The sequence below is a fragment of the Ambystoma mexicanum genome, chromosome 3q (genome assembly GCF_040938575.1).
Source record: "Ambystoma mexicanum isolate Mex_15411 chromosome 3q, UKY_AmexF1_1, whole genome shotgun sequence".
Classification (NCBI taxonomy): Eukaryota; Metazoa; Chordata; class Amphibia; order Caudata; family Ambystomatidae; genus Ambystoma; species Ambystoma mexicanum.
In genome coordinates, this window is record NC_090926.1 from 469,335,623 (window position 1) to 469,360,131 (window position 24,509).

The window sequence follows — 24,509 nt, forward strand, 5'->3', positions numbered from 1 at the left end:
ACTGAAATCTGTAGGGTGTAGGGCTGCTTCAAAACCAGTAGCCTACTGCCTAAATCTGTAGGGTTGGCAAGTATGGGTGGGCCCACTGCTGCACTCCCTCCTGGGGTGTACTGTTTAGCTCTGCCCAGGCCAACAAACGGGACTGTTCGCTATAGCACTGCGTTATTATGAAACTCAGAGGAACGCTAGGGACCACAATGTTCACCCGGGTCACTCGACTTAACTACGTCGCCTCTAAAACAGTCAGTGACCCTGACCACGTGGTGTAGAAGGGCGTGTACTCAGGAGACGCCTTCATAGAAAGATCATGTGAAGACACGTCCATGAACTAAACGTAACGTGCAGCTCACGTGATGAGAAGCGTCGCAACGTTTCGCCGAGTCCGTTTTTGATAGGATCTAGGCGCGACAATATAAATAGAGCAGTGGGTGGTGTGTTTGTTATCTTTCTATTCGTGACGCTTTTGTTGGTAGGTAATGTGGTGCGCCGGCCGCTTTGTAAGTGAAGTGCGTTTCTCGTAGGCATATTTCATTCTGTTCTGGTTGTAGGTAGCGAGGTGTACGTTGGAAGTGTTTTCCGTTGTTAGGCATGATGCGCGTTTTCTTTGGCAGGATTGGACTACTTGTCGAGTAGAAAGTATCAGTATTTTGAGCTTCATCAAGGCAAGGGTCTTCCCGTTTTCATTTAGCGTTTTGCGATTCGTAACACATCTGTTAACAATAAGATTGTTAACATGCATTACGTCTTTGCCAATCTGAGTACACTTTACAAATATTGCTTAACATAATCCAGCTGCTTTTACTTTTTTACCAGTTCATTTATTGTAAGTGTAGTTTTCTGGATGCCGCCCTGTCCTCCCATGGCTTGATTACTTTTACTATTAGTCCGTACTGGGGCTGTACGATTATTCTGAACCTCAGAATAGTTGCATGTATAGCGTTATCTGACCAGGCTATTCAGTGAAAAGGTGTGTAAAATTGGCCACTGTGGAAACCAGTGCATCACGGTAATAGCTCAGTGTAAACCCGTAGCAGAAATCTAGCAGTGGCAACGTTAACCAAACAAGTATTCCAAAATAAAGTCACGGAGTAAGTGACTAGCGCGCTCACTGATTTTGAAATATTCTGCTGAAATGTTAATATTTTTGCCTCTTAAAGGATCGGATCACGTTGAAAAGCTCTGGATCTATCATTACTGTTACTCTAGCACTATATACATTTTTTTTTTCATTGACTTCTCTGCCTTTGTTTCACTTGCTAAGCATCATACATCGCTTTCTTATGCAGATCAGCAAGTAGCAGTCGGAAAGGTTGGTATGGACGTGGAGGCAATTAATGATGTAACTCACCTGATCCTAGTTGGCTAGATGGAGGTGACTAGTGGTCCTATATTATGTCTGACACCCCTCTGTCCACCCCTGGCTTCATTTTGTTTGCAGCTTGTATTTTATTTGTTAAATGTATACACCACAAAGTGCCACTTTTGCCACTTCCTAGAATGAACACTGACTGTATTCATGGTGGCTCTGAAGGAGGTTTGTTCCTCCACTCGGGTGTCAATTTTTCATCCTGTCCTGAGTGCGTCTCTGTATTGTGGTAGTTTTGCTTGCATCCTATCACTGTGGAGCTGTAACTCCGGAATGCAAAAAGAGGGAGGCCCAGACCCCCTAATCACACGTGACATAACGGAGGTCGAGTCTTCTGTGGCTTTCTCATCACTTCATAAAAACGGGCATACAGAATATTGTCTTGCATAGTGTACATGTGCAGTTTTGCAACAAAGTTCTTTGTTTTCAAAGCAGGCGCATTGTTTATATAAATATACAGTTGACCGTTTTGCTTACAAATATCTGCTGGACTGCATGCTTTAAAATGTATGTAACATTGGCACTTTTCATGAAGTGACCTTCACATTAAAGATGACCTGCTCCATGATCACTTTTCCATTTAAATGCTCCCAATTGTACAGCCCATCAGTTCCAAGGAGTCAACAGAATTGAAATAGTATGTTGGGAAGCCCCTTAAGTGCCCCCGCCTCCAACAGGCCGCATTTCCTGCAATGCCCCCTGCTTCCAAGTCTTGAACCAGAATGCTGTTGCACAGGAGATCTTCCACCCAATCTGCAAAATTGATGTGATTTAGAATGTAGCTCTTATCATGTCTGCACGTACCACTAGATTGGGTGCTTTGTATGTTGTAGCAGTATTCTCCCAACCATCCTGCAAAAGTGATGTCCACCAAAAATGCTGTTTTTAGGGTTGGCAGCTTTAAGACATCTTCCCCTAGATCAGTGGTCTTCAAACTTTTTTGGCCAGGGCCCCCCTGAGCAAAATTTGGGCAGGTCGGGACCCCCCCAGAAATGCCAAATGGACAGTATATATTGTGCGCCGTCACCTGCTCCCATCAAAGTCGCTGGGCTCCCTCATCCCACTCCTACCCAGTCGCTGGTCTCTCCCCACCCCATCACACACCCAGGGCTCTCCCCACTCTGCTCCCATCACTATCCCATGGTTCCCGCCCATTGTGCTCCCACCATAGTCCCTCGGTTCCCCCATCCCGTTCCCAACACAGTCTGAGGGCCAGTGGCGGCTGGTGAATCTTTTTTAAGTGGAGGGGCATTAAGGGGAGGTTCGGGGGGGTTTCCCCCTGTGAATTTTTTTTTAAATAATCGGTTAAAATGTTGCATTGTAGAGCATACTTTTAACAAAAAATGGGTAAATAGCCAAACAGTTTGCAATTGTTGCTGGGAGTCCAGGGGGCAGGCATTGATATTTTATTTCTATCGCGCTCGTACACAAGTGTTTCAGAGCGTGGCAAGGGAGGGGAACAGGAGAATAAAACAGCGATCTTACTAGGCCCAGTGACATTGAGAACGCGCAAGTGTGAGGGGAAAAGTGCATGGAAGGGGGGAGAAGTGGAAAGTGCGAAGCAGAGGAGAAACAGATAAATAACAATAAATAAATAATAAAGGCAACAAACAGTGGTAGTGCAGCCAGCAATTTGCAAGTGCTACGTTTAAGGCAGCAGACAGGGTAGGTCTGATAAGTGCAGGAAGAAAGATGGTTCTCCTCAAGTTTTAGAGTGGCAGGGCGCTGTTCCAGAGGGAGGCCCCAGCCGAAGACGGAGATCTACCCCCAGCTCGTTTCTTTGATAAACGACTGACCCTGAGGGAGTTGGAGGTAGAGGAGTGAAGAGCTCGAGAGGGGAGGTATTTGCGGAGGAATAGCTGAAGGTATTTTGGACCGAGGCCCCAGAAAGCCTTGTGGACAAGGCAGAGGGTTTTGAATGATAGATGTCCGGTAAAAAGATACCATCCCTGTCCCCTGGGCCCCACTGGTCCTAACACAATGAACATGATTATGTGTATATGCAAGGCGCTGCACATTCATACAGCAATCACTCTTATCATTCACATGAGCATCCATCACCATACACTCACTCATAACGCATCCATACACATGTTTAAATAAAAACAATGAACATAAACGTACCTTCTGCATTGGCCTGTGTGTGGGTGCTGCTCCAGCTGCTCTGGCCGTATGTGCGAGGAGGCGCAGGAGCTCCCCCTCGGACATACAGACATGCAGTGCCCCAGCCAGCATTTCCAATGAGCTATGCAATGCTGGCGAAGCAAAACGCCCCAGCACTTGCATGGCTCAGTGAGCATGTGCGGCTGGGGAACTGAACTGTCAAAGGGAAACAGTGTTTCCCTTTGACAGTTCAGCCAGCCCAGGAGCACTCCATTAGCTGGATAAAGCAGCTGAGGGAGTGCTCACTGTTTCACTGGGCTGGCTCCTTAGCTCCTCCATAATGGGTGAGGGGCCACTATGCAGTTAGTAATGTTGACCATTGTTGCTGAATATATCACAATTTACTTACATTTTAACACAAAGCACCCCTTTGGGTACTATTGAAACAGTGGGCTTCATAACTACTCTGGCGGTAGCTGTGCCGGTAAAACCGGCACGGCTGCCACTGGAGTTGCATCCGGGTCTGGCACCCGCGAATGGGCAATTACTAGGTCATGCCGAGTTAGGTGGACATGATAATTGCCCTTTCGAAGGTGCCGGTAGATCCCCATTCGAGCCCCATATGGCTCAAATGGGAAGGGGGAGCTCGGATGCACCGGCACCGTTAATAACGGTGCTGGTGCATCCGACGAGCTGAGGTCAGACCTGGCGGGGGCTGTCAAGCACCCACGAGCACAACTCTTACTATGGCGGAACGGTAGCAACGGTGCCGGTAGCTTACCAGCACCGTTGTTACTGGTCCGCCATAGTAGTAATGAGGCCAAGTCTGTGACTAAAGGAATGAATATCCATTTACAACTGTGGGCCACTTTTTCATTGTTGCCTGAGACAGTTTCATGCTTCAGCCCGCCCATGTGAGCCACCCCTGCCCATTTCTTCCAATCTAAAAAAAAAAAAAAAAATCTTTTTTCATGCTGAGCTCTCAGGGCCCCCCTGGGATGCACCCGCGGACCCCTAGGGGGTCGCGACCCACAGTTTGAATACCACTGCCCTAGATGCTCAAAGGAGTAAGCTTTAAAGCCTTTAAACACCATGCACAGGGGCACCCCAGACACAGCTACTGGCCAGGATGGATAACTTCTTGGTGTATAAAGCCTGGGATAATCACCCCCAGCCCCTTTTTGCCCTTGCTCTGAAAACGGCCCCAAAGCCTGTCATTGGCTTTAATGTGGGGGATGCACTGTATACTACTTTGACCCACTGGTCTTAAACTTGGGAACTACCCCCTTGGAGCTGGAACCTTTCTACTCCCCTCAACCAGATGTTTGTGTCCTTTCTGCATTGCATCCTCTAGATGGAACCTGGAGGATTTGTTTCTATTGTTGGCTCCAAGATTAGTGCAAATCGGGTCCTGTGTGGCAAGAACAGCCTCCAGAATGGCATCTGCCGAAGGTTCACTGAACTTCATTACCTCATGAGGAGGTAAAGGCTTACAACCAGGTCCGTGAGTAGTGGTCACTCGCCACCAATTAGATGGGACAGAAGTATTACTTGTCAAATATCATTAGCCAGTGGTGAGTGCATATTTTGTACTCTGCTTACAACAGACCCTCTCGCCATCACATCCGCCCACAGACATGTGAAGGAACCTGGAGCATAATTGGACTGTTGGTGTCTGACTGATTCACTTTACAGCACAATGCAGTCTCTCTGAATTATTTCATGCTGAGGAATGCCTCCTGCTGCAATTCGATGTTTTTGGGAACTCTGCTTGGACATTTTTGGTGCCACTGATGTGTACTTCCTTGACCAAAGAGTCTTTAGCCAAGCCTCAATTTGCGCTCTGGCCATTGGTTAGTGATATCACCTTGGTGGATAAGATTGAGCTTTTTTTCGTCCTGGCTAGTAGCTTGCATCTTACAAACTTGTATACACATCTGACAAATCCACTCTTATTTTCGCGAGTAATGGATCGTGGAACCTCTGGGCCCACTGAGCTGCTGCTAGTCCTCTTCAGGAATCTGCTGCCTCTTGAACCAATTGGCTTTAGTGGGATTTTGCCTACAACCACCACTCCATCTCACTGGCATCGAGAACACCTTGGTTCTGCTAACCCTGATGGAATTGTCTCGAGAACCCTCACAATTATTGTGCAGATAATGGGTGCCTCGGGTGCAACCATTTCTACGGAACCAGGAAGACACCACGTCATATTGCTGTACAAACTCTCTGGGGTCTGTACATCTTTGAGGGCTGACTGACTTAATAGGGTGATCAGACTTCCCGGAATTGGGCACTCTGTCCTTTCTCAAGATAAATTTTCCACTGAAAAATGCAGTTGTCGCAGACTTTTTTTTTTGTGCTAGATCTTCATAGCTCGCAGGAATGTACCATCTCAACAGAAGAAATGCTGTTTTTTGCGAATTTATTATTCTCCCCCACTATTCACAAAATAGGGTGGAAACTTGCAGTTTGATGGTATCCCCACAGTCCTCGGCTGTTATGGAGCTATAAACGTGACTCGGTGATTACTATTAACTTAATTTATTCAGAGACCCGCCAGGTGGGTGTGCTTCCCATGAGGTCAAACTTCTACTGGCGCCGAAGTCTACATCAGAACCTCTCACCTCCATGGTTGAACAGGGAAAGCAAAATGAGAAGACCACAGGGAAACGGGGAGATGAACATTAAAGGATACCATTTGAGGGTCCTTCTTGAGACTCAACAGAAATTGGATAATCTACAGTTGAGAAATAAACTCTCCACTTTCTCAGCAGGGTCCATTTGTCAGGGAGGTTGCTAATAGGGGAACTGGTAGTAAACTTAGTCACTCTTGAAATTTGGTGTTTCTCCTGTTCCTCGAATAGAAATCCCACCCTTTTCCAATGCAATATATATGATGGTCCTCTCTACTTCACCAACATGTGGCAACTTACTTGGTCTGTTAAGGTCTCTGGAAAACGCAACATCACATGACCACATTTTTTCCATCCTTCAGAATCACTGACGTCTCCGATGCTTTCATCACTCTGTGGTTCTCTGAATCTGGACAAACCTTCCAAGTTTTCTTAGGTTCTCTTACTGCACTCCTATCTTACCCACACCCAATCGCCTTCCTTAAACTCACTTTTCCTCACATCTTTGGTATGTTTGTAGTACTTTGTACTTCCTGTTTCTCCTTTACCCTCATTATAATCAATGTCTGTTATTCAATGGTTAACCATGTTGGCCTCAACCAAGACTCTAATCCCCCTATCATCATGATAAACAGTTATTCTGTTGCAGAATGAGGGTTTTGTTCTATATGCATTTAATGCCTCGAGTGTATCTCTACATGGTAGCAAATTGCCCACAGCCAGTTGTATTATACTCTTCACAAACTCATACACGCCACTAATCCATTGGCCATGGGATGGTCAAGTGAGGTAACTGTGTTCAATGGCTATCTTTTTAAAAACGCTTGCATCTCCTCTGACATGAATTGAGCCCCAGTGTTGGATATTTCTTGTGATCTCCTTCCCTACTGAATAAGCCTTCCAAAAATCTCAATCTTTCCTGTCGTAATTGGGCCCTCCATTACTCACCACTTTGAGGTGTAATACAACAACACGACTGCTTTGAGCATCCAATGTCTTGAAGGGCCCAGTAATGTCTATAGCCAGATCTTTCCGCACTGTTTGAACATCGGCAGGTTTTAATGCTGTAACAAATTTTCTTGCTCTTGTCAATTAATGCACATGCCTGGCAATTCTTTAACAACTCCTCTTGTTCCTCATCCCTGGCCACCAACACTCACAATTCCTTCCAAGGTGACTCGTACTAGATCCCATGATTTTCCTTAATGTAACAGGTGGGAGTATGCAATCGCCCCTGATCACACAGCATCCTCTGCTATCTCGTTCTTAATTTGTGTTTATTCTTTCAGGGTATGGTCAAACTTGTCCCATCCTTCCTGTACCGGTTGGTGCAGTAAACCTTGCTCCCTATCCTTAGCAGATGCCTGGGCCCACTCTTTCATTATTCCTGGTTCAGTATGTGCAATAATGCATTCCATATTCTTCTCATCTGCAACAATGTTAATGTTACCAGGTGCGTACACAGTATTATGTCAAGAATCCACCTGTGAATCCTAGGGGATGCTAAAGGTCGGTTCTTGGAATTTAAGACATTTATCAATGGCCTGTGGTCGGTTTTGAGGATTATGGGGAGGCCCCATATTAGACCTCTAAAATGTTAAGCACTTCCTTTTCTATGGCTGAGTAGCTTAGTTCTGCTGCCCTCCGAGCATGTGAAGCAAACGCAATTGTTACTGTACCATTTTCCTAGACGTCAACACTCCACCCAATATTGCTGATTGCTGGCATCAACTCATATTATGTTACAGGCTGTACTGTTGAACATACTTGGTGTTGGTGCATTGTTTATGCTGTTCTTCACACTTCAGACCATACGAACCTTGCAGACTTTTTCATGTGCTGTTTGTAAACGTGGTACACATTTTGAAGAAGCAGCACCCTTGATCTTATTTGAGGGAGCAGACAGATTCAATATGGTTTCCACCAGATTTCTCTTTGGACTGATTCCATCAGAATTAATGTCACCTCTCAATCTTAAGTGTGACTTGCAGAACCCAGTTAACCAGCACGGAAGAGCCAATCAAAATATTGCCCTGGCAGTAATACCATCAAGCCCACCCCCCCCCCCCCCCCGATAGTTGTTAGAATCAGTCTCTGAAAAAATCTGCAGCAGATGCTAGGCCAAAAGGCATGCCCCTATAAGCTCCCAACTGAGTGACAAAGTTAAATAGTTAACATACAGGAGCACCTGGTGGTATGCCAACAGGTCAAGTGTAGTAAAATATTTTTTGCCACGTGCAACTTACAGTATGTCTCCCTTCCTTCAAAATTGAGATGGACCCATTTATATCCAATGATGTAGATGGGGCTCTTTCCGTACCCTGTGGCTCTGACCTTGGTTGTCCTTAATTCTTAAGGCTCAGCCAACTCCTTGACAAATGTCATGAGATTGGCGTACCTGTGTCCTCCGTCACTTGCATAGGTTATTTATATACATGCATGACATATCTTTTTCCTGGAGTGTGATTGTTATCATGTTATATGGAAACAGCTTGTCTTCCAATGCTCTTTCTGTTAATGGGGGTGTTTATGTTCTACTAATTGAACCTTTTCTCCCTCTTCCTCTACAATTTCTGCAGACTTTTGTCCAATGCTTCCACACCTGAAGCATTTTGACACTATTTAGGTGTCTGCCACAACCCTATTTGTGGCATAATATCGCCTTGCATCTTTATCTTTTTTCTTGGGTTTCTCAGGGGGTCTCATTTTGGTAGTGACCGTCATCCTTATCAACCCTACTATAGCTTATCTGCATCTTTTCCTGCTTGTACACTTGATTTCTGTGGTGTCTTGGTTATGTACTGCTCTCATGCATCTGTCTCCTAACTACATTCTCCTGGCAATCTCCACTGCTTGATCCAGTGTTGAGTCTTTGATCCTGCCATAATCTTTATTGAATATGGGGGTCAACAGTGTGAAACATGCATTGATCCCTCAGATATTCTTCTGTAACACCTGTGAACCTGCACATAGCCATTAATCCTCTTAAAACTGCAATGTAGGTATCCACTGATTCTCCTTTCATTTGTTTCTGGGAGAAGAAATTATAGCTCTCCATACCACAATTTTATTCCCAAAATGTCTGCAGAGTTTATGAAGAGCAATTTCATAACATCTGTTGCTGCTAGTGCAATCTCTTGACCCTGCATCAATATTTTGTTCAGGTAGAGTGCAGAAGTACCTCAGCCCCTATGCAGTTTAACAAGGTGGCTTCTTTTGTCCTTGAATTTCGCTCCAATTGCTCTCAGGTACACTTGCACCCACCCATTTCTCCCAGAGAGTGGTGGGGGCTACCAGGATTTGCTAGGAATTGGTAAGGAGCAGGATTGTTTTGCATTGTTCTATCTTTTAACTGTGCTTTATATACTGTTCATTAGGTATGTCCATTTTAAATTAACTGCATTAGAAACCGTCGTAGTGGGGCTTGTATAGTCTGCTAAATCCTTGATAAATTGTGAGACTTTGTTATTCCGTTTTCTAACGAATGATCTGTGCAGGCAAATGTTTTTATTCCTGCATTGTGAAGCGCTGGATATGATCACTGCATCCATATTATGGTGACACTTGGTGTTTCAAGGTCCTTTTTGTACCCAGCAGTGTGCATAGTCCTGTAATTGAGAAAAATGCTCCCTACTGCCCTGTGAGTTCCTCTCTTGTAATCCCTGTTGTGGTCCCCCCCCTCCCCCATATAGCTCCTCGCAGGTACCTGGCCTTGTGGAGTTATTTGTGGCTCACTGTGTTACTGTAGCTCTGTGTTGCTGGTGCTTGGCTCTTTGTGAGCAGGTGTCGTCCGCCCTCTTCTGGAGACTCGCGACTCATCACCAATTGATTTGGAGATATAAATGTAACGCTACTACCCCCAGGTGGTGTGCTGCCCATGAGGACCTATTCTACTGGCTCTGACATTGCTCTCGAACCCACATAGTTCGAGAACAACGTCTTGAGTCTACATCACAGCCAGGAATGATTGGAACCACCGACCTTAAGGTGCTCTGTCAAATTAACATGGATGGCTGGTGCTCTGAGTGCTTGGGTTGTGTGATGGTAGTATCTTCTGTTTCCTGAATAGGTGTCATGATATTGTTTATGGTCCTACCAACTGATCCGATTAACTTTCTGAGTCGGAATGTATAGTTTACCTGGAAGTCTTGCCTTGCAGTTTTTCTTTAAAACTGTACCTCATTAACTACCTTAAGCAAAGCCTACAACAGTCCTGTTCTCTTAAACCTGTCCCACCTGACTGTTGCACTTTTGTTAGTTGCCCTGTCTTACCATGTGGTGCTGGTGACCACGATGCTCACGCGACTTCCTACCTCACTGCTAAAACAATTATCACGAATGCAGAAGGGTGTGACTCAGGAGACCTCTTAAGAGGAAGATCATGTGACAGAACGTACAGTGGCTAAACGTAACGTGCAACTTGCATGATCATCAGAATGTTTCAAGGGCCTGTTTTGAGAGGAGCTATACGCACCAGTTTTCAGTTAAACTTTTTCGTGACTCTTAAGTAGTGATTGCTGCTGCGTCCATCCCAATTGTTTCTTAGGTGTGTCGTTTTTGGGTGTAGGTGCTTTTGTCTGCAAGCATTGTATTACTTCTGATTTTGTGGCTTTTTATTTTTTTTTTTCACGCATACCTAGTGTTTGGTGCTTCGTAACATTTTTACCAGTTCTTTAGTTGAGCTTTCCAAATACAGCCTTTTTTTTTTTTTTTTGTAATTTAAACACTTGTCGGCTACCACTGGTATTGCTCGTTACAGTTGTGAAATTGGTCACTGCATGTCAGCATTTTTGCCTCCTATGTTATGTCGCAACCAGGATTGGGCCCTCTGAGCTTCTGTCTCCCGTCCTGAATTTGGAACAGCTTTTTACCACTGGGCATTGTAGCTTGATCACTGAAGTCGCATGTCTGCCATAGTTGGATGGGCCTGAACACACACACACACCCACCCAACTAACTAATATTCCAGGTGCTTGTCATTCATGCTTGCAGATGAATACATATCAAAGCCTATTTCAATGTGTGCGTTCAACTAGACCATGTATATGTGGGAGCATAGTCATTCCATCAACGGCCAAGCATCTAATGCCATACCATCTAAAAAAGCATCTAATACATTTTTTCATTGTTGGGTCCACCTTTAAACCCCATTTTATTAAACTAAACCCTTTACCATCTAAATGCATTAGATGCGTTCGTATGGCTGTCGATGCTTTGGTTGATGCAATGACCGCATTGCATACCATGGGAGCAGTACTGGAAATGCTCTTTGTGGGTCCTACTTGTTTGTGGCAAAGTTGTAAGACACACAATGGTGTTGTACGTACATCTAGGAAGTAGCTGATATTTGAGGGACAGTCTTTGGGTGTTGGGTTATTTAGCCTCCCATGGACTACAAATGGTCCTGCTGATCCTGATTAAGCCATGCCACTTTAACATTCCCTGGTTATAAATTTAGGGTGCAGTAAAATGGCAAGGATTGATCATTCATACATGAAAATAAAATGTGCATTAAAGCTGACATGTCACTTAAACTACATATTTGGCGCAATATGTTAAAGCTGAGTCAATTTGGATCCAGTGAGTGTAAAGCTGCTCAGGATTCCCCATTGGATTTCTTTTGGTTTTTAACCCACTTAACCATTATGCTAGGTCAATAGATGGTGCTTATTATTTAACTTCTGAATGTTAGGTTTTAAACTACTTTGGAAACATTTGTGTAAGCCAGTGAATTCTAGGTATAGCTCTGACTTTGCAGCAGAGATGTGATTTCACATGTATTCCAAAACACATCGGGGGAAAAGGGACTGATTCTTTAACCATTTTATAGAGCGCCTGTCAATTGCATAATGGTCTGTTTCTGTCTTATATTATCCTTGTTGCCCTTCTAAAGTCAAGCTGAACAGCTGGGTTAGGCACACCAATTAAATTGGCTCTTACAATGCCTCGGTCCCGAGGTATAAACCAGTCTCTAAATCCTATTGTATTTTCCACCCTGATGTTACTTGTGTTCACTGACTGCAACTTTCTCCTAGCCTTTCAGTGTTCCTTTTAACTTGATGCTTTATTTTCCCAATGGAAATGCAGGTCTACAAGTAGCGGGCTGAGGTGTTGACCTGGAGTCCATGCATGGTGCAACGTTCACCTCAAACTGGTTGGCTAGATGGAGACTACTAAATTCCTGTAAATGTGTTGTCCTGTTCTCCTACATGCCTGACATCCGCTTTATCCAGCCCTGTCTCTTCATGTAACTGTGGTTTAGATTTGTGTACTTGTAATTTAGCTTTCTTAAATGTGTACAACCGCAAATTGCTGTTTGCTAAAAAGCAAACCGTACATTTTCCCACCACAGCCTAAGTGCTCTAAATGGTAATTCTGTTGTAGAGATGTATGTGCCTCACTGAGTGCTTATCTTCTGATAGTTGTCTGTATTTAGTCATCACTGCCGAGCTGTAAGTGGTGGAATGCAAGACTGCTTACCCATGTGCCCTAGCCACACGTGACACTACAATAACTTCGGGTGAATTCTGAAGTTTTTGTCAATCCTTCTTGAGCACAGTTGACTTTTAAATATTTCAACTGCCTGAAGTGTCCGTCTGCGCGTTGCTTTAGAATGCATTTTAACACATTTTCATGAACGTCACTGAACGTGATCTTGCCCCTTTTCCCTTCTCTCTCTCCATTGCTCCCTACTGGACATGCCTTACCTGGCAGTGGAACTGTATCCGTGTCAAGGATGCCACAGAATTTAAATGAAATGTACTATTTTCGGGAAGCCCATGTATTACCCTCACATTAAAATGTCACAACTGCTGCAAGCCAGTTGCTTCTGAGTCTTGAAACAGGCTGCTGCCCCATGGAGAGAATCCAGATTGCTATGTCAACCAGGCAGCGTCATGACTTAATCCAGGTGGCTGGCAAACTTGATCCCGATGGCTAATCCTGCCAGCTGCCCCTCCCTACACAAACATACTCCTGTGATCTCTATCTGCATCAAGCACTAGACAAATGTGTCCTGCCAGTGTTTCGTAGTATGCAGAGTTATGGCCTAATTGCAGCTGTAAATCTGATGGTTTAGTGTCACAAAATGGCACTCTTGTCACTTGCACTAAATGCCTGTTTAAAAACATTAACAGAGTTTTGACGTATGTTTGCAAGTCATTGCCATCATATGCTCGGCCAGGTAATACTGGTATGGCAGTACCTTGCGATGCTTAAACACATGTCAAAACTGTTGGAACTAGCAATGCGTTTTTCATTGCGTAACCTCAGTGGACCTAATTTTTCTGTTTGGTCACTTTCCTCACCAATCCAGGTAAATCACTGCTTTTGCTGGCATTCCACCTTGATGTCAAACCATTAATCTCTTCCTCCAACCACAAAGAGTAGAACACCCGAGCATGCTTAAACAGCTATTTTGGCCCACTCAATGCAGGCAAAGTGGAATGTAAATACTGTGACTGAATAATCGGAGTAATGAAGATCTGGGAGGCATCTGATAAGGGAAAATGGATGTGGGGTAATGCTCACAGTAATTGCCTGGGAGGTATACAATTCCAGTGATGGATGTCTCCAAGTAATCACTGTGACCAAAGAAGCTGTGTGCACCAACCACCATCACATTTTTTTCCCCCCACTCCACTGTAAACCTGCGTTCAACGCACCAGACCCCTGCCTCTGCAGATTTAGTTGCTAGCAGATACACCCAGGTGGCTGCTCAAAATGTCCTAAATTGTTGTGCCCTTTGCTGCTCATGTGGCCACCATTGCTCTAGTGGCTCACTCCTGGTGAGGAGCTCCAACCAGCACCTGCTGTGGACACTTATCCTATAGCTTTATAGACCTGCAGCGAGGGCCGTAACGGGTATTTTGGGTCCTGAAGACCATGTTCATGCAGCTGTATCAGGTAAGTAATTTTAAAGTCATTCCTATACCAGTACATATATCGCCATCGTCAAACACCCGCTAGAGTTTTCTAATTTTACTTTGAGCACCATGGCTATTCTGCCTGGGCAAAGACCCCAGACTTGAAGGGGATGGAGCTCAACCCACCAGCATCAAACTAACTTGATCCACTGTCTAGCAAGGAAGGGTTCAAGAAGAACACTTGGCTATTGTACTTGACTTCAGTTAGAAAAGCTGCAGGTGTCTCCGTTTACCACTAGATTAGATGCTTTGTATATTGTAGCACTGATTCTCCCAAGGGATGACGACCAAAAACGTTGTTGGGTTAGCAGCTTTAAAGATGCCTCACCCAGATGTACAAAGGGAGCAAACTGTACAGCCTTAACACCCACAGGAGATGCACAGGGACACCCCATTCTCTGACCAGGAAGGTTACTCGATCCCTCTTCCCTAAGACTATGATAGTTGTGTATTGTATCTGCAGAACCCTTCCTGGAAATGTAAGGCCTAGGATAACAAATTCCCCCCCCCCCCTTCACACCATCTCACTGTCCCTATGCTGGCCATTGGAGTTAATTGGGGGGTGCTAGTATTGCGCTAATCCTAAATCTGGAAATGGGTTGCAGGGGATTTCTTCGTCCCCCACCCATGGTTGGTTATCACCTCTTGCATTCCATGTGAATCTGGAGCATAACAGTGTTTGTAGCAGAACAGTGTTTGCATTCTGTGTAGCAAAATGGTGACACTGGTGTCAGACCAACTTCTTTCGTGTGCTGGCGAATGCCTCCTGCTGCATTAACCAGCTGTTGGAAGTGCTCTTCTTGGACGTCTTGTCTATGGCCAGTCCTCCACAATTGACCCTCTCCTCCAGCGGTTAAATAGTGTTAATTCGGGGGTTGATATTCAGGTTGCAGGAGCTAGATTAGCTCCTGGGTATTGGGCTTCACCTAGTTGGCATGAGCTACCCCTAGAGAATCAAGAGCTGGTTCATAGCATGCCACAAATATAATTTGTACGCGAGATGCAAGTTTTATGCCCCTTATTACAATCCATAATATCTTCAATGGCAGCAGTTGAATCCATAGGTGCCTCCTGGTGCCAGGCTAACCAGGCTGTAGAGATGGCAGCAGGAGCTAAATGGCTTCTAGCAATTTCAACCCCTACAATTCTTGTTGAATGAAGACGGGGGTGGCTGGGATTCCTCTGGCTAGTAGCTTGCCTTGCATCTTTTTACCCCCCTTTCTCTGGCACATTGCTCGGGTTGTTCGTTCCTGTTATGCCTCCTGCCCCCTGCACCCCCGTTGAGTCTGAGTTGCTTGTCTCCCCAGAGCATTGGCTATTAGAACCTCCTGGCCCATCAGCTTGCTGCTAGTTCTCAATTGAACAATCTTGATTAGTTTTTGGTTTAATCACTGTTTCACCCATGTGCCAACTGTTCTTGGGATGACACTTTATGACGAAGCAAATATTCATCCCGTTCTTCTGGAGAAAACTCGAGCCCAAAAGGTCTCTGAACAGGAAATGGCTCCTAACCATATCAAAACACATTTACTCTCCAGAGGTAAAATTGCTGGGAGGTATTACCTATTTCGCTGGATACCAGAGCATAACAAACCCTTATGGGCTAAGGGGTTAAAACGGGTGGTGTGGGGAGGGGTTAGGGTGGGCTTATAAACAAAGGTAAATGGTGGGGATGCCTCCCAAATTCAATCGCGTGGAAACTGTATTTCATAAAAGACACGGTCTAGCTTGACAGCAGAGTAACTTGTTGGATGAAGTGACATTTACGTATTATCTTTGGGAATGCAACCGAGCATTCAGGTACATGGTGTTCTTAAACACATTTACTATTCTGCAGTGCGCAGTAAAACATTGAGTTAGCCTAGTTAACGAGCACTCTGCTGTCATAGAAATGGTCCTTTTTGTTTTGGCTTCCTGGAATCTTCAGCAACCTGTCCGATTTAGGACCTGCAAATTAGATCTCGAACTTGACCTGTGACATTACTTTTTCCCTCCTTGCAGTTTCTTGTATCCAACAAAGCTTCAGTATGGCTACTCTCATCTTCGTTGACCAAGAGAATGGTGCTGCCAGCACACATGGTGCATCAAAGGATCGCATGAGGCTGCCATCTTCCAGTGAGTTACCTTCTAAAATTAGATTGGGTGCAAATGAGCAGCATATTATGTGTTCTTCAAAAGCATTGTTCCAACCTATAGTACCATTGTATTGTGTGCTGAAATGAATTGGGAATAGTCTGCCACCAGGAGCGTCATTCCTTCGCGAACCCCTCTCCTGATACACTCGTCAACGTGACTTAACCATTCCTTGAACACTGATCAGACAGGGTAATGCACTGGGGTGGGGGGGAGGTGTACTGTAGGAGATACAATGTTAATTGTTGGGTACGTGTTAATGGCCTGGTAGCTTTTGGTTTCAAAGCCCTTGAACCTGCAGCATCTTCATAAAAGCATGATTCTTGTAGTGGGCACTGATATCGGCATTTAATGCTCTAGGCAGTGTTTTTGGCATGCAAGTGGTATTCGCTATTTGGCATGATTGTTTTTATTATAGCCATTGTGGGCTTCATCTGGGTTTTTACTGTTGGTGAGTCAGATGGGTCAGGGTAGTTATTATGGAATGTATCAAACCAGTGTACAGTCAAGGGACGAATACATTGATTCGAATTGTCTTGAGTCGAGGACTAAGTCTCATGCCTTTTTCAAAAAAATATTTTTTTGGCTTCCATACACCAAAAACGGGGGTTTGGCAGGGGACCCCAAAAAAAGTAAACTTCGACTTTTTTTCTTTTCGGTCCTTTGACTCGAGCGTTCAAATCAATTGCATCAACCCTTTCACCTACAACAACCTACAACAAGGTCCTAAGTGAGAAATTGTGTTTGGGTAACACACTAAGCTTAACCCATTTAGTGCTAGAGGAATTATTTCTTCAATGCAGGGTAGGAAACTTGAGAATTGCATAAAGCTTTGGACATCCTCACAAGCAGTAAAACCAATTTTGCCACATCTGTTGGGCCAAACAAGGTTTGAACGAATGTCATTTGCTATTCTGGCAGAAACCCTAGTATTTTGGCATGCTGTTTCCCCTTCCCCCTTATGGAGCTGTAACAAATGTAGTCCTTTGACTTCAACAATAACTTGTAATTCATAACGTAAACTATGCAGTAGAAATGTTAGTGAAATTTAGAATACCTACATTGGTTGTTTAACTTAGCAAGTACCCTGTCGTGCATTGCAAGTGTCAATCCTTTACAAAGGGAAAGGCCATCTTACACGAATCTCATGGTATTCGTAACTGATAGTGATCATGATCTATTCACTGCAATTGTTTTCCTCCATTGATTGTTTTGTGAATGTAACGTGTGATCTTATCCTCACTAGCAAAAGTGTTTTCTGAGCAGTGTCGGACCCAAGGCCTTCAACCTGGTATTGTCAATGCTGCTCCATCTACAAGGAAGGGCCTTTGTAATGCAAATGTGAATCTCGGCAAAGTTACACTGGTTTCAAAACCTAAGCAAACGAAGAAACCAAAAGTGGTGACGGCATCTGTGAAGGTAGCTGTTTTTTCTTCACTTGGATTTGTGACCAACATTTCACCTGGGTTACTATGAATATTATGCATGAAGGGCTTGCATGTAAAATGTGAGACTTGCTCCCCTCCCATGGTTGACAACTAACGTTTTGTTATTGGTGAATGTAACCTTGTTCACAAACTGGGGATGGTTTTGGGGCAGGGAGTAGTTATTACTGTAAAACTAGTACTTTTCTCTAAAGCCGACTCTTGATCTAGCACCTAGTTTTCTTGCATGCACTGTTTTGCATTGGGGCACGATGCCTCCAGCTCGTCTCCAACAGCTGGATGGATGTCCTAGCTGTAATGTGATTATACAGATGTTTGTGGACTAACCTGGTCAGTCCAGCTGCTTGAACCATAACTGCAGTGTCTCACTATGACATTGACACTTGCAGTCATCCATGCCATGGGGTTTTGAGTTTGTTTGTATGCATGCTGTTACTGATCATGTGAGGATGTGAAATATTTGTCTTGCTGTAGGTCCAAAAAGCACCATCTGACGAATACCCAGAAATTGAGAAATTCATTCCATACAACCCACTTGGTAAGTGCCTAATTTTCTTTTGGCTGTTGCCCTCAGTGAAAGCTCCCCAGTGAGTTCCTTGCCCGCTACAAAAGTACTTGTACCACAAATATCCTATCCAGGCCTTTTTATATGGTGATTTCATAACAGCAGTGATTTGAATTTGTAACCTGCTGCAGCTAGACCAGGTGTTTGACTTGCCACAAGCCCACATGTTCTGCTTGTGATGCTTTGCACTTGTAAACCTACTGTGATTTTTCCACACTACAGATTTTGAGAGCTTTGATGTCCCTGAAGAACGCAGACTGAGTCACATGTGCCTGGCTGGTGTTCCACTGCAGACACTGGAATCGGACCGATTTGACGAGCACATAAACCTTCTGCCCTCACCCCTAAAACAATATTCCTTCACATGGGAATCAGGTTGGTGCTGTGGAATAAAGTCCTAGAGTTGCTCATTCACAGATTCCCCTCTTTCATTACTTTAGCTTGCCTTGATCCCTGTGAGAATGTGTGTACTTGCATTTCAGTAAGGCATGAATTCTTCTTCCATTAGTCTTTGTAGTTTTAGTTCCGAGCTGTGGCAGATGTCATGTAACATGGTATAGCAGATGCTAACCATGTTACTTCCTGCTGTGTCATTGCTGTTCTGTAGTGATAAATTATGTGTATTGCCACCTATTGTAGATTCACAGGCCTGGTAAATCCATAGACCTGGGAATCACAACAGGCCATTATCCAGCTACTGGAAGAGTAACTTTATTTTTCTCTTGCAGAGCTCCTGCACTCGCCTTGCCTGTTTTCACTGAACGAAGAGCAAATTGATTTGCCACCATTGTGTGAAGTCTGAATGGATTCCAAATTTCCCTAAATGTAAAATATTTGCGCATCACTTTTTTAATGGTTGTTAATTTAATAAAAAAATTTCACTTGATTTGGTTCTGAGCCTAAATTTGTAAAAGGGCTCCAGGGGTGTGGAGAGGTTGTATCCTAGCTTGCGGTTTGCCTTCAACACCAGCTAAAGGGCCACACGAAACCTGTTACTGCTCGATCACGCTTTTTTTATGCCTGGTGTGTACCTCTGTAGACGTTTTATAGATCTAGTAGTAATTACGATGCAGTTAAAATATCCTGTGAGTAAACTGCATCAAAGCCTATTGGAGCTTAATCTTGGCAACTTGTGTGCATGTAGAGTATAGGCAGTCATGAAAATGAGCTACTTATTCGAAGTCTGGGTCTCTGGGTCATGTCAAACCTTTCCAGCAAATGCTTATTTCCATTGTATAGTATACAAAATAAACACGATGATCTTCAAAATCAATAATGCATTAAAATGATAAAGCACGAACTAATTACGATAACAGACCAATAGAAGGGCAATTTCAATATACGAATAAACACACTGCGCATTAAACCAATTGGGGATTGATGGTGCCCTCAATCGGGGGGGGGGGGGGGGGGGGATTCTTGCTCAATGTTGTAAGACAAGGCAGAGAAACCGTGCAACAAACTTAACACTGTTGCCCTGAGGAAAAGGGACAATATAATTTAGAATATAGGTATAATTGCACTCTGATTTGTAAACCCCTGTGCATACTGATTCATTGGCAACCGCAATGTTTTTATGGTAGAATTGTTATTCTACAAACAATATTCTTGAGCATCCACCAACTGCCGCCTTTCAATATTACTAATGGGTTTTCACTACAGAGGCATTCAAAACCAAGAATGTGCAAGGAAGATTTAATTCTCTTTAGCCAACGGGAATATTTCAGGCCATTACATCCTTCACCAAGCTTCTAGTTGGTGACAGATGAACATTTTCCCCATAAACGTAGCCAATAAGGTAAGGGTTGCAATGTGAGTCAAATAGTGCAGCAAATACCCAGGGAACCTCCCATGGTGTGCCTTCATTTATTTTTGTTGACATGGGCGGTATTTGTAGAAATGATGCATATGGCCTGTAAACCGCCTAACTTCATGTCATATTTGAGGTCTTAGCTGATTGTTCTATATGCGCGGACTACCACCTCAGGTCATGAGAAACCGTTACACCCAGGTGGCGAAAAGTAGTTAACAAGCCAGTTTTCTGGCTAATCGTTATGGCATTCCCAAGGGTTACTGCTGGCCATGCACATTACCTTAGCTCTTTTTGTCCCATAATCACTGAATCCATTGAACTATTGCAGGGTGCCCTTTGTGCTGGCCCTCAAGACTGCTTCATCGGCATACAAGAATATTTTTTGGCCAGCCGTTTTAAGATTAGCAAGCACTGGTGCTATAATGCACCTCTGCCTTATTCCTTGATTTGAAATTTGTGGTTTGAGTAGGACTTGTATGATCGCCCCTGGCATGCTAGCTTTCCCTTTGCGAGATATACCCAGGTGTATCGTGCTTTTATAGCGACACATGTTGACATTGATCCTATTCCTGGATAAATATTTGATGCTGTACCTATGACCTCCAGAAGTGGTGCGGTTTCTGCTACCTCATCCATGTAGCACCTGACCCAAAGCAGTTTGCGGAGGTGTTAATTGGGGGGGGGGGGATCTGCCCCCTTAGCAATTGGTCCTATAACTGCTTTCCAACAGGCCAGCAAAGACTTCTGATTTAAGATCATATTAAATATCAAGGTGGCTATTGGCACCCCACTACCTTTAAGGCTTTCTCCTAACGGCCAGGCTAATGAGGTTCTATTCCCCCCAGGCATTTGTCTTCATCAGAAGTGCCAGCACGCAGAGGTGTGCAAGTATGTATGGTTGCATGTATGGCTTAAGCTGTCATGGGTTTAAAATCTTCCAGTGTGATGTGAGTATCTCATGGCAAACTCCAAGGTTTCTAGTTAAACTTGTTGTAGTTTATAGTGCTGCAAGAATCAATCCATGTCGTCAATGTGCTTGTTTCTCCTGTGGGAAAAATATTGGAAGACCATTTAACTTCATGTATCGTAATTGTCATTTGTATAGCGCCTTTCACCATTGGTATGGGCCTAATGTGCCGTTGGTTGAAAGCCCTATGGAATGGGTGCTGAGGGGTATTGGGCAGAGTATGCAAGGGCAGGAGACTCTTGTGCATATAGACCGAATTCTACTGCAGGGGATAGTTGAATTCTAATTGCAGTGGTGTTCTGATTTTGTGTATGATGGGAGGCCATGCCTTCTGGTGTCTTGCATAAGCATGGATTGTGATCAGTACCTGTGTCCTGGCTGGTTTCTTGGATGCAGAAGTTGGCCACACACTGCCCACACTCTGAACAGTAAATGGCTGCAGCGACTAGACTGAACTCTGGTATTCTACCTTCAATTGGCTACATGCTAATCGCCTAGTTTCATTACATCTAACTTCTAAATGCACGCAATGTAATAAATCAGCTTTACTCGGTCACCTAGATGCAATTTATGGTGAAGAGCACAGAATGACCATCTTGTAATATGCCTTCCTTGATCAAACTGGTTTGTGAGACTGCCTTTTAGATTGAAGATATTTCAGGGATTCAAGTAAAGATTTGATGGGAAGAAGCTGAAGGCGGTTTTGTGTACTGGGCATTCAGGTAGCAGGAGCTACCACTGGGTAACGAGATTGCACTTGTAATGCTGAAAATATACCTAATGTTCACAATCTGTTAAAAAGGTCTTCTAATCAAAGTGGAAGATTGTTTGGGAATAATAGTGAAGACTTGGTCCCAAAATCTATCACAAATGGCTTTTGCCCATAGAGTAACACTTGTTCAAACCCTATTATTCTGCAGTTGCGTCCATCCTTTAGCTAATTCGTGCCTTTCGGGAACGAACACTAACAGGGACCAAGTCTATACAAGCCTTGGAAGAAGAGCACATAGCTCGCAACATGTGTCAGGCTGACATGCAATCAATTAAATGCAAGTAATGCATGGACTTCATGGATTTGTGTGGTTGCAATTGTTAAACTGCGTATTTGGCAGTTTACCCATGCCTTACACTAACCTGCAGCCGCCCTCGTAATTTAATTGGGTACACACGCTTGGGTCTCTTTCGCCACTTGTTTAGGAATAAGCCTACAGCTGCAACCGGACTAATGTAGTGAAAAGAAAATGTTTCTTCTCTGCAGACTTCACTGTGCCGTGGCTTCACCTAGACTTGCCATAAAAGAAACCAGTGAAATCCGGCAAAAGTTAGGTGATTGGATAGGAGTGTGATGTGTTCTCAAGAAAATAGTTGTCTAACAGCTATGCTGTATTTAAAAGCAGTCGGCGATCCAAGACTTTGGCAAGATTAAATACCTCGGGCAAAGGGGTGCAAAGGCTGATTTCTGTGTACCCCCCCTCCCCCCAACCTGAGTGTTCAACCTGAGACCCATGCGGTCTGGTGGGGCTGTACTGAAGTTATTGTCTTCCCTAACATTGCCGGGGCATCTAGTGCTGCCACTGGCCTTTTGCTTGCCCCACTGACTTGCTTGTGGAGCAGTGTGCATGGGTGGAGGTTAATGCTTCACAACCACCACTCACAGCTACAGTGAAGAGAACACAGCATGTAAGCCAAAAGAGGCTGCAGACCACCTAGAAGGTGGTAGGTGCTAGTTTGAAACAGTGATCGTCTCCCAAGGGATTAAGTACAGGCAAACCTGGAATAGAAAAAGGGGAAACAGAACATATGATGGTCACACACCTGGGTATGCCACAGAAGGAAGAAGCACGAAGGGCGAGGTTGAAGGAAAGCATGGTAGTGTTCTGTGCATTAATATCATCCCCTACCACCGCTATAGATGAGAAAGAAGTGTAAAAGCGGTTTGCCTCCCACCCCGTTGCGAGTTTACCTGCTTGATTCCCTAGCAGATGCGTTTCCTGAAGGAATAATATACGTGTGCCTATCCTGTTCATATACTTTGCGTGCATTCACCGGCATTCCCAGACCTCTTACATTCCAGCTCACCAGTGTTCTCTCCAGGGTACAAGTTAGCCATGCAGTCTGCTGTTTTCTAGCCACGTCTTCATATTTCGGTGTGTAATTATACTGTTTCGATAATATAAAGCTTTCCATCTGTGCAACATTTTAATTTTAATACCCCAACTGTTTCCCCTTCCCCTGCTCCCCCACCCTCATAGTTCCCCGAACTTCAACTATGTAGATTTCCCCCCTCTCCCCTTCCCTCCTCTTATGCACTCGCATGTGGGGGGTCACTTTGGTGGCGGCTGGGGCTAGGCATCAATGCCTATATCCTCTTCTCCACAGTTTGTGCTTGTTTGCATTACTATCTCTCAGAATGTATTATGTCTATCGGCTTGCTGCAGCAAAAAACATTTCAATAATGTACCAATGCAGGTGACACCCTTTGTACATGTGTTTGTCGCTACCAGCCGCTATGATGATCGGTCGGTCCTTAAATGAGCTCAGTTGCGCCGCCAGGTTGGTTCACTCATTGGCTTCATCCCCTTTGGAGGACTGCTTGCCGGGTATGGGAATGTTTGTTTCAAAGAAGACCGCTTCCTCGGAAAACGTTAAAAAGTAGGTTTTATTGTTGTGTTGCAGGTATAGCCTGGCTGGGTATACCATACGCATGCGTATGGTAGCTTCCGCTCTCGAAGCATCTTCATTCCCATGAAAGTTTGTTGTTGGTGTACTGCTTGGGTGTAATCTGGGAATATGCAGAGTGTTGGACCAGAGTTTCAGTTCGTTTGTCTCTGGCTGCCCGTAATACCAGGTCTCTGTCCCTGTAGTTCATGAGTTTGGCTATTATCGGCCTCTGGTATGCGCTTGGTTTAGGATGTGGAGCAAGAGATCTGTGTGCCCGTTCCATCACGAACATTGCCGACTATCCTGGGTCACCCAGCAGGTCCTTAAGTAGTTCGACAGCCAGTTTAATCTGTCCCTTGAATGCGTCCTCTGGAACACCTACAATGCATATGTTATTGCTGCGTGACCTTGCTTCTAGGCCTTCGCATTTCAGTTTGACTGTGCCCATGTCTTTGGCCATGCTGGTGACTGTATTCTGTAGTGCTTCAAGGGTGTCTTCAGTCTTGCTGATCCTTGTTTCTGCTTCAGTAATACGGCTTGTTGCCTTATCAAGTTGATTCTGGATCGATGTCACATTGGTGTTTATACCGTCCAGCTTGCCATTGAGTGTGGCAGAGCCCTGTTGCATGCAGTTGAAGACTGGATCCATGGTGCGCTGCGACGGTGGTGGGGAGGGCGAGGCTATATGGCCAACGGGGTTGCTGCTTGTATCTCTCTCTCACTCTCTCTCTCCTTGGTGGCTGGTTTCGTGAACCTTTCTGTTGACTCACCTTTCCTGGCTGCAGCTCCTTTGAGCATCGTGATGCACCCTTAGTCGCCATGAAGATACGTCAGCGACCGACTGGAAGAATTCTGTAGAAATTTCTTCCTCCCCGCCTTCAGAGGATCTGGGTAA

General features: G+C 44.5%; 1 protein-coding gene across 3 annotated transcripts; it reads left to right on the forward strand.

Moving 5' to 3' along the window:
- Positions 1–366: 366 nt before the first annotated feature.
- On the forward strand, positions 367–19,059 carry LOC138582697 (securin-like). Of its 3 annotated transcripts, XM_069654260.1 has the most exons (7): positions 448–469; positions 12,193–12,288; positions 16,032–16,145; positions 17,410–17,582; positions 18,083–18,146; positions 18,396–18,548; positions 18,902–19,059. In XM_069654260.1, the coding sequence occupies exons 2-7, from the start codon at positions 12,231–12,233 to the stop codon at positions 18,973–18,975; spliced, it is 636 nt and encodes a 211-aa protein (XP_069510361.1). In that variant the 5' UTR covers positions 448–469; positions 12,193–12,230; the 3' UTR covers positions 18,976–19,059. The 3 variants fall into 3 exon arrangements, with proteins under 3 accessions (XP_069510362.1, XP_069510361.1, XP_069510360.1); XM_069654261.1 differs by lacking the exon at positions 12,193–12,288 and having other exon boundaries at positions 367–469; XM_069654259.1 differs by lacking the exon at positions 448–469 and having other exon boundaries at positions 10,843–12,288.
- The last annotated feature ends 5,450 nt before the right edge of the window (positions 19,060–24,509 follow it).

Bases quoted from the DNA above. Each gene is read 5' to 3' on its own strand.
- LOC138582697 (XM_069654260.1), top strand. From the start codon at position 12,231: ATGCATGGTGCAACGTTCACCTCAAACTGGTTGGCTAGATGGAGACTA. The intron at 18,147-18,395 runs GTAAGTGCCTAA...TCCACACTACAG, and splicing joins CATTCCATACAACCCACTTG to ATTTTGAGAGCTTTGATGTC. The intron at 18,549-18,901 runs GTTGGTGCTGTG...TTTCTCTTGCAG, and splicing joins TTCCTTCACATGGGAATCAG to AGCTCCTGCACTCGCCTTGC.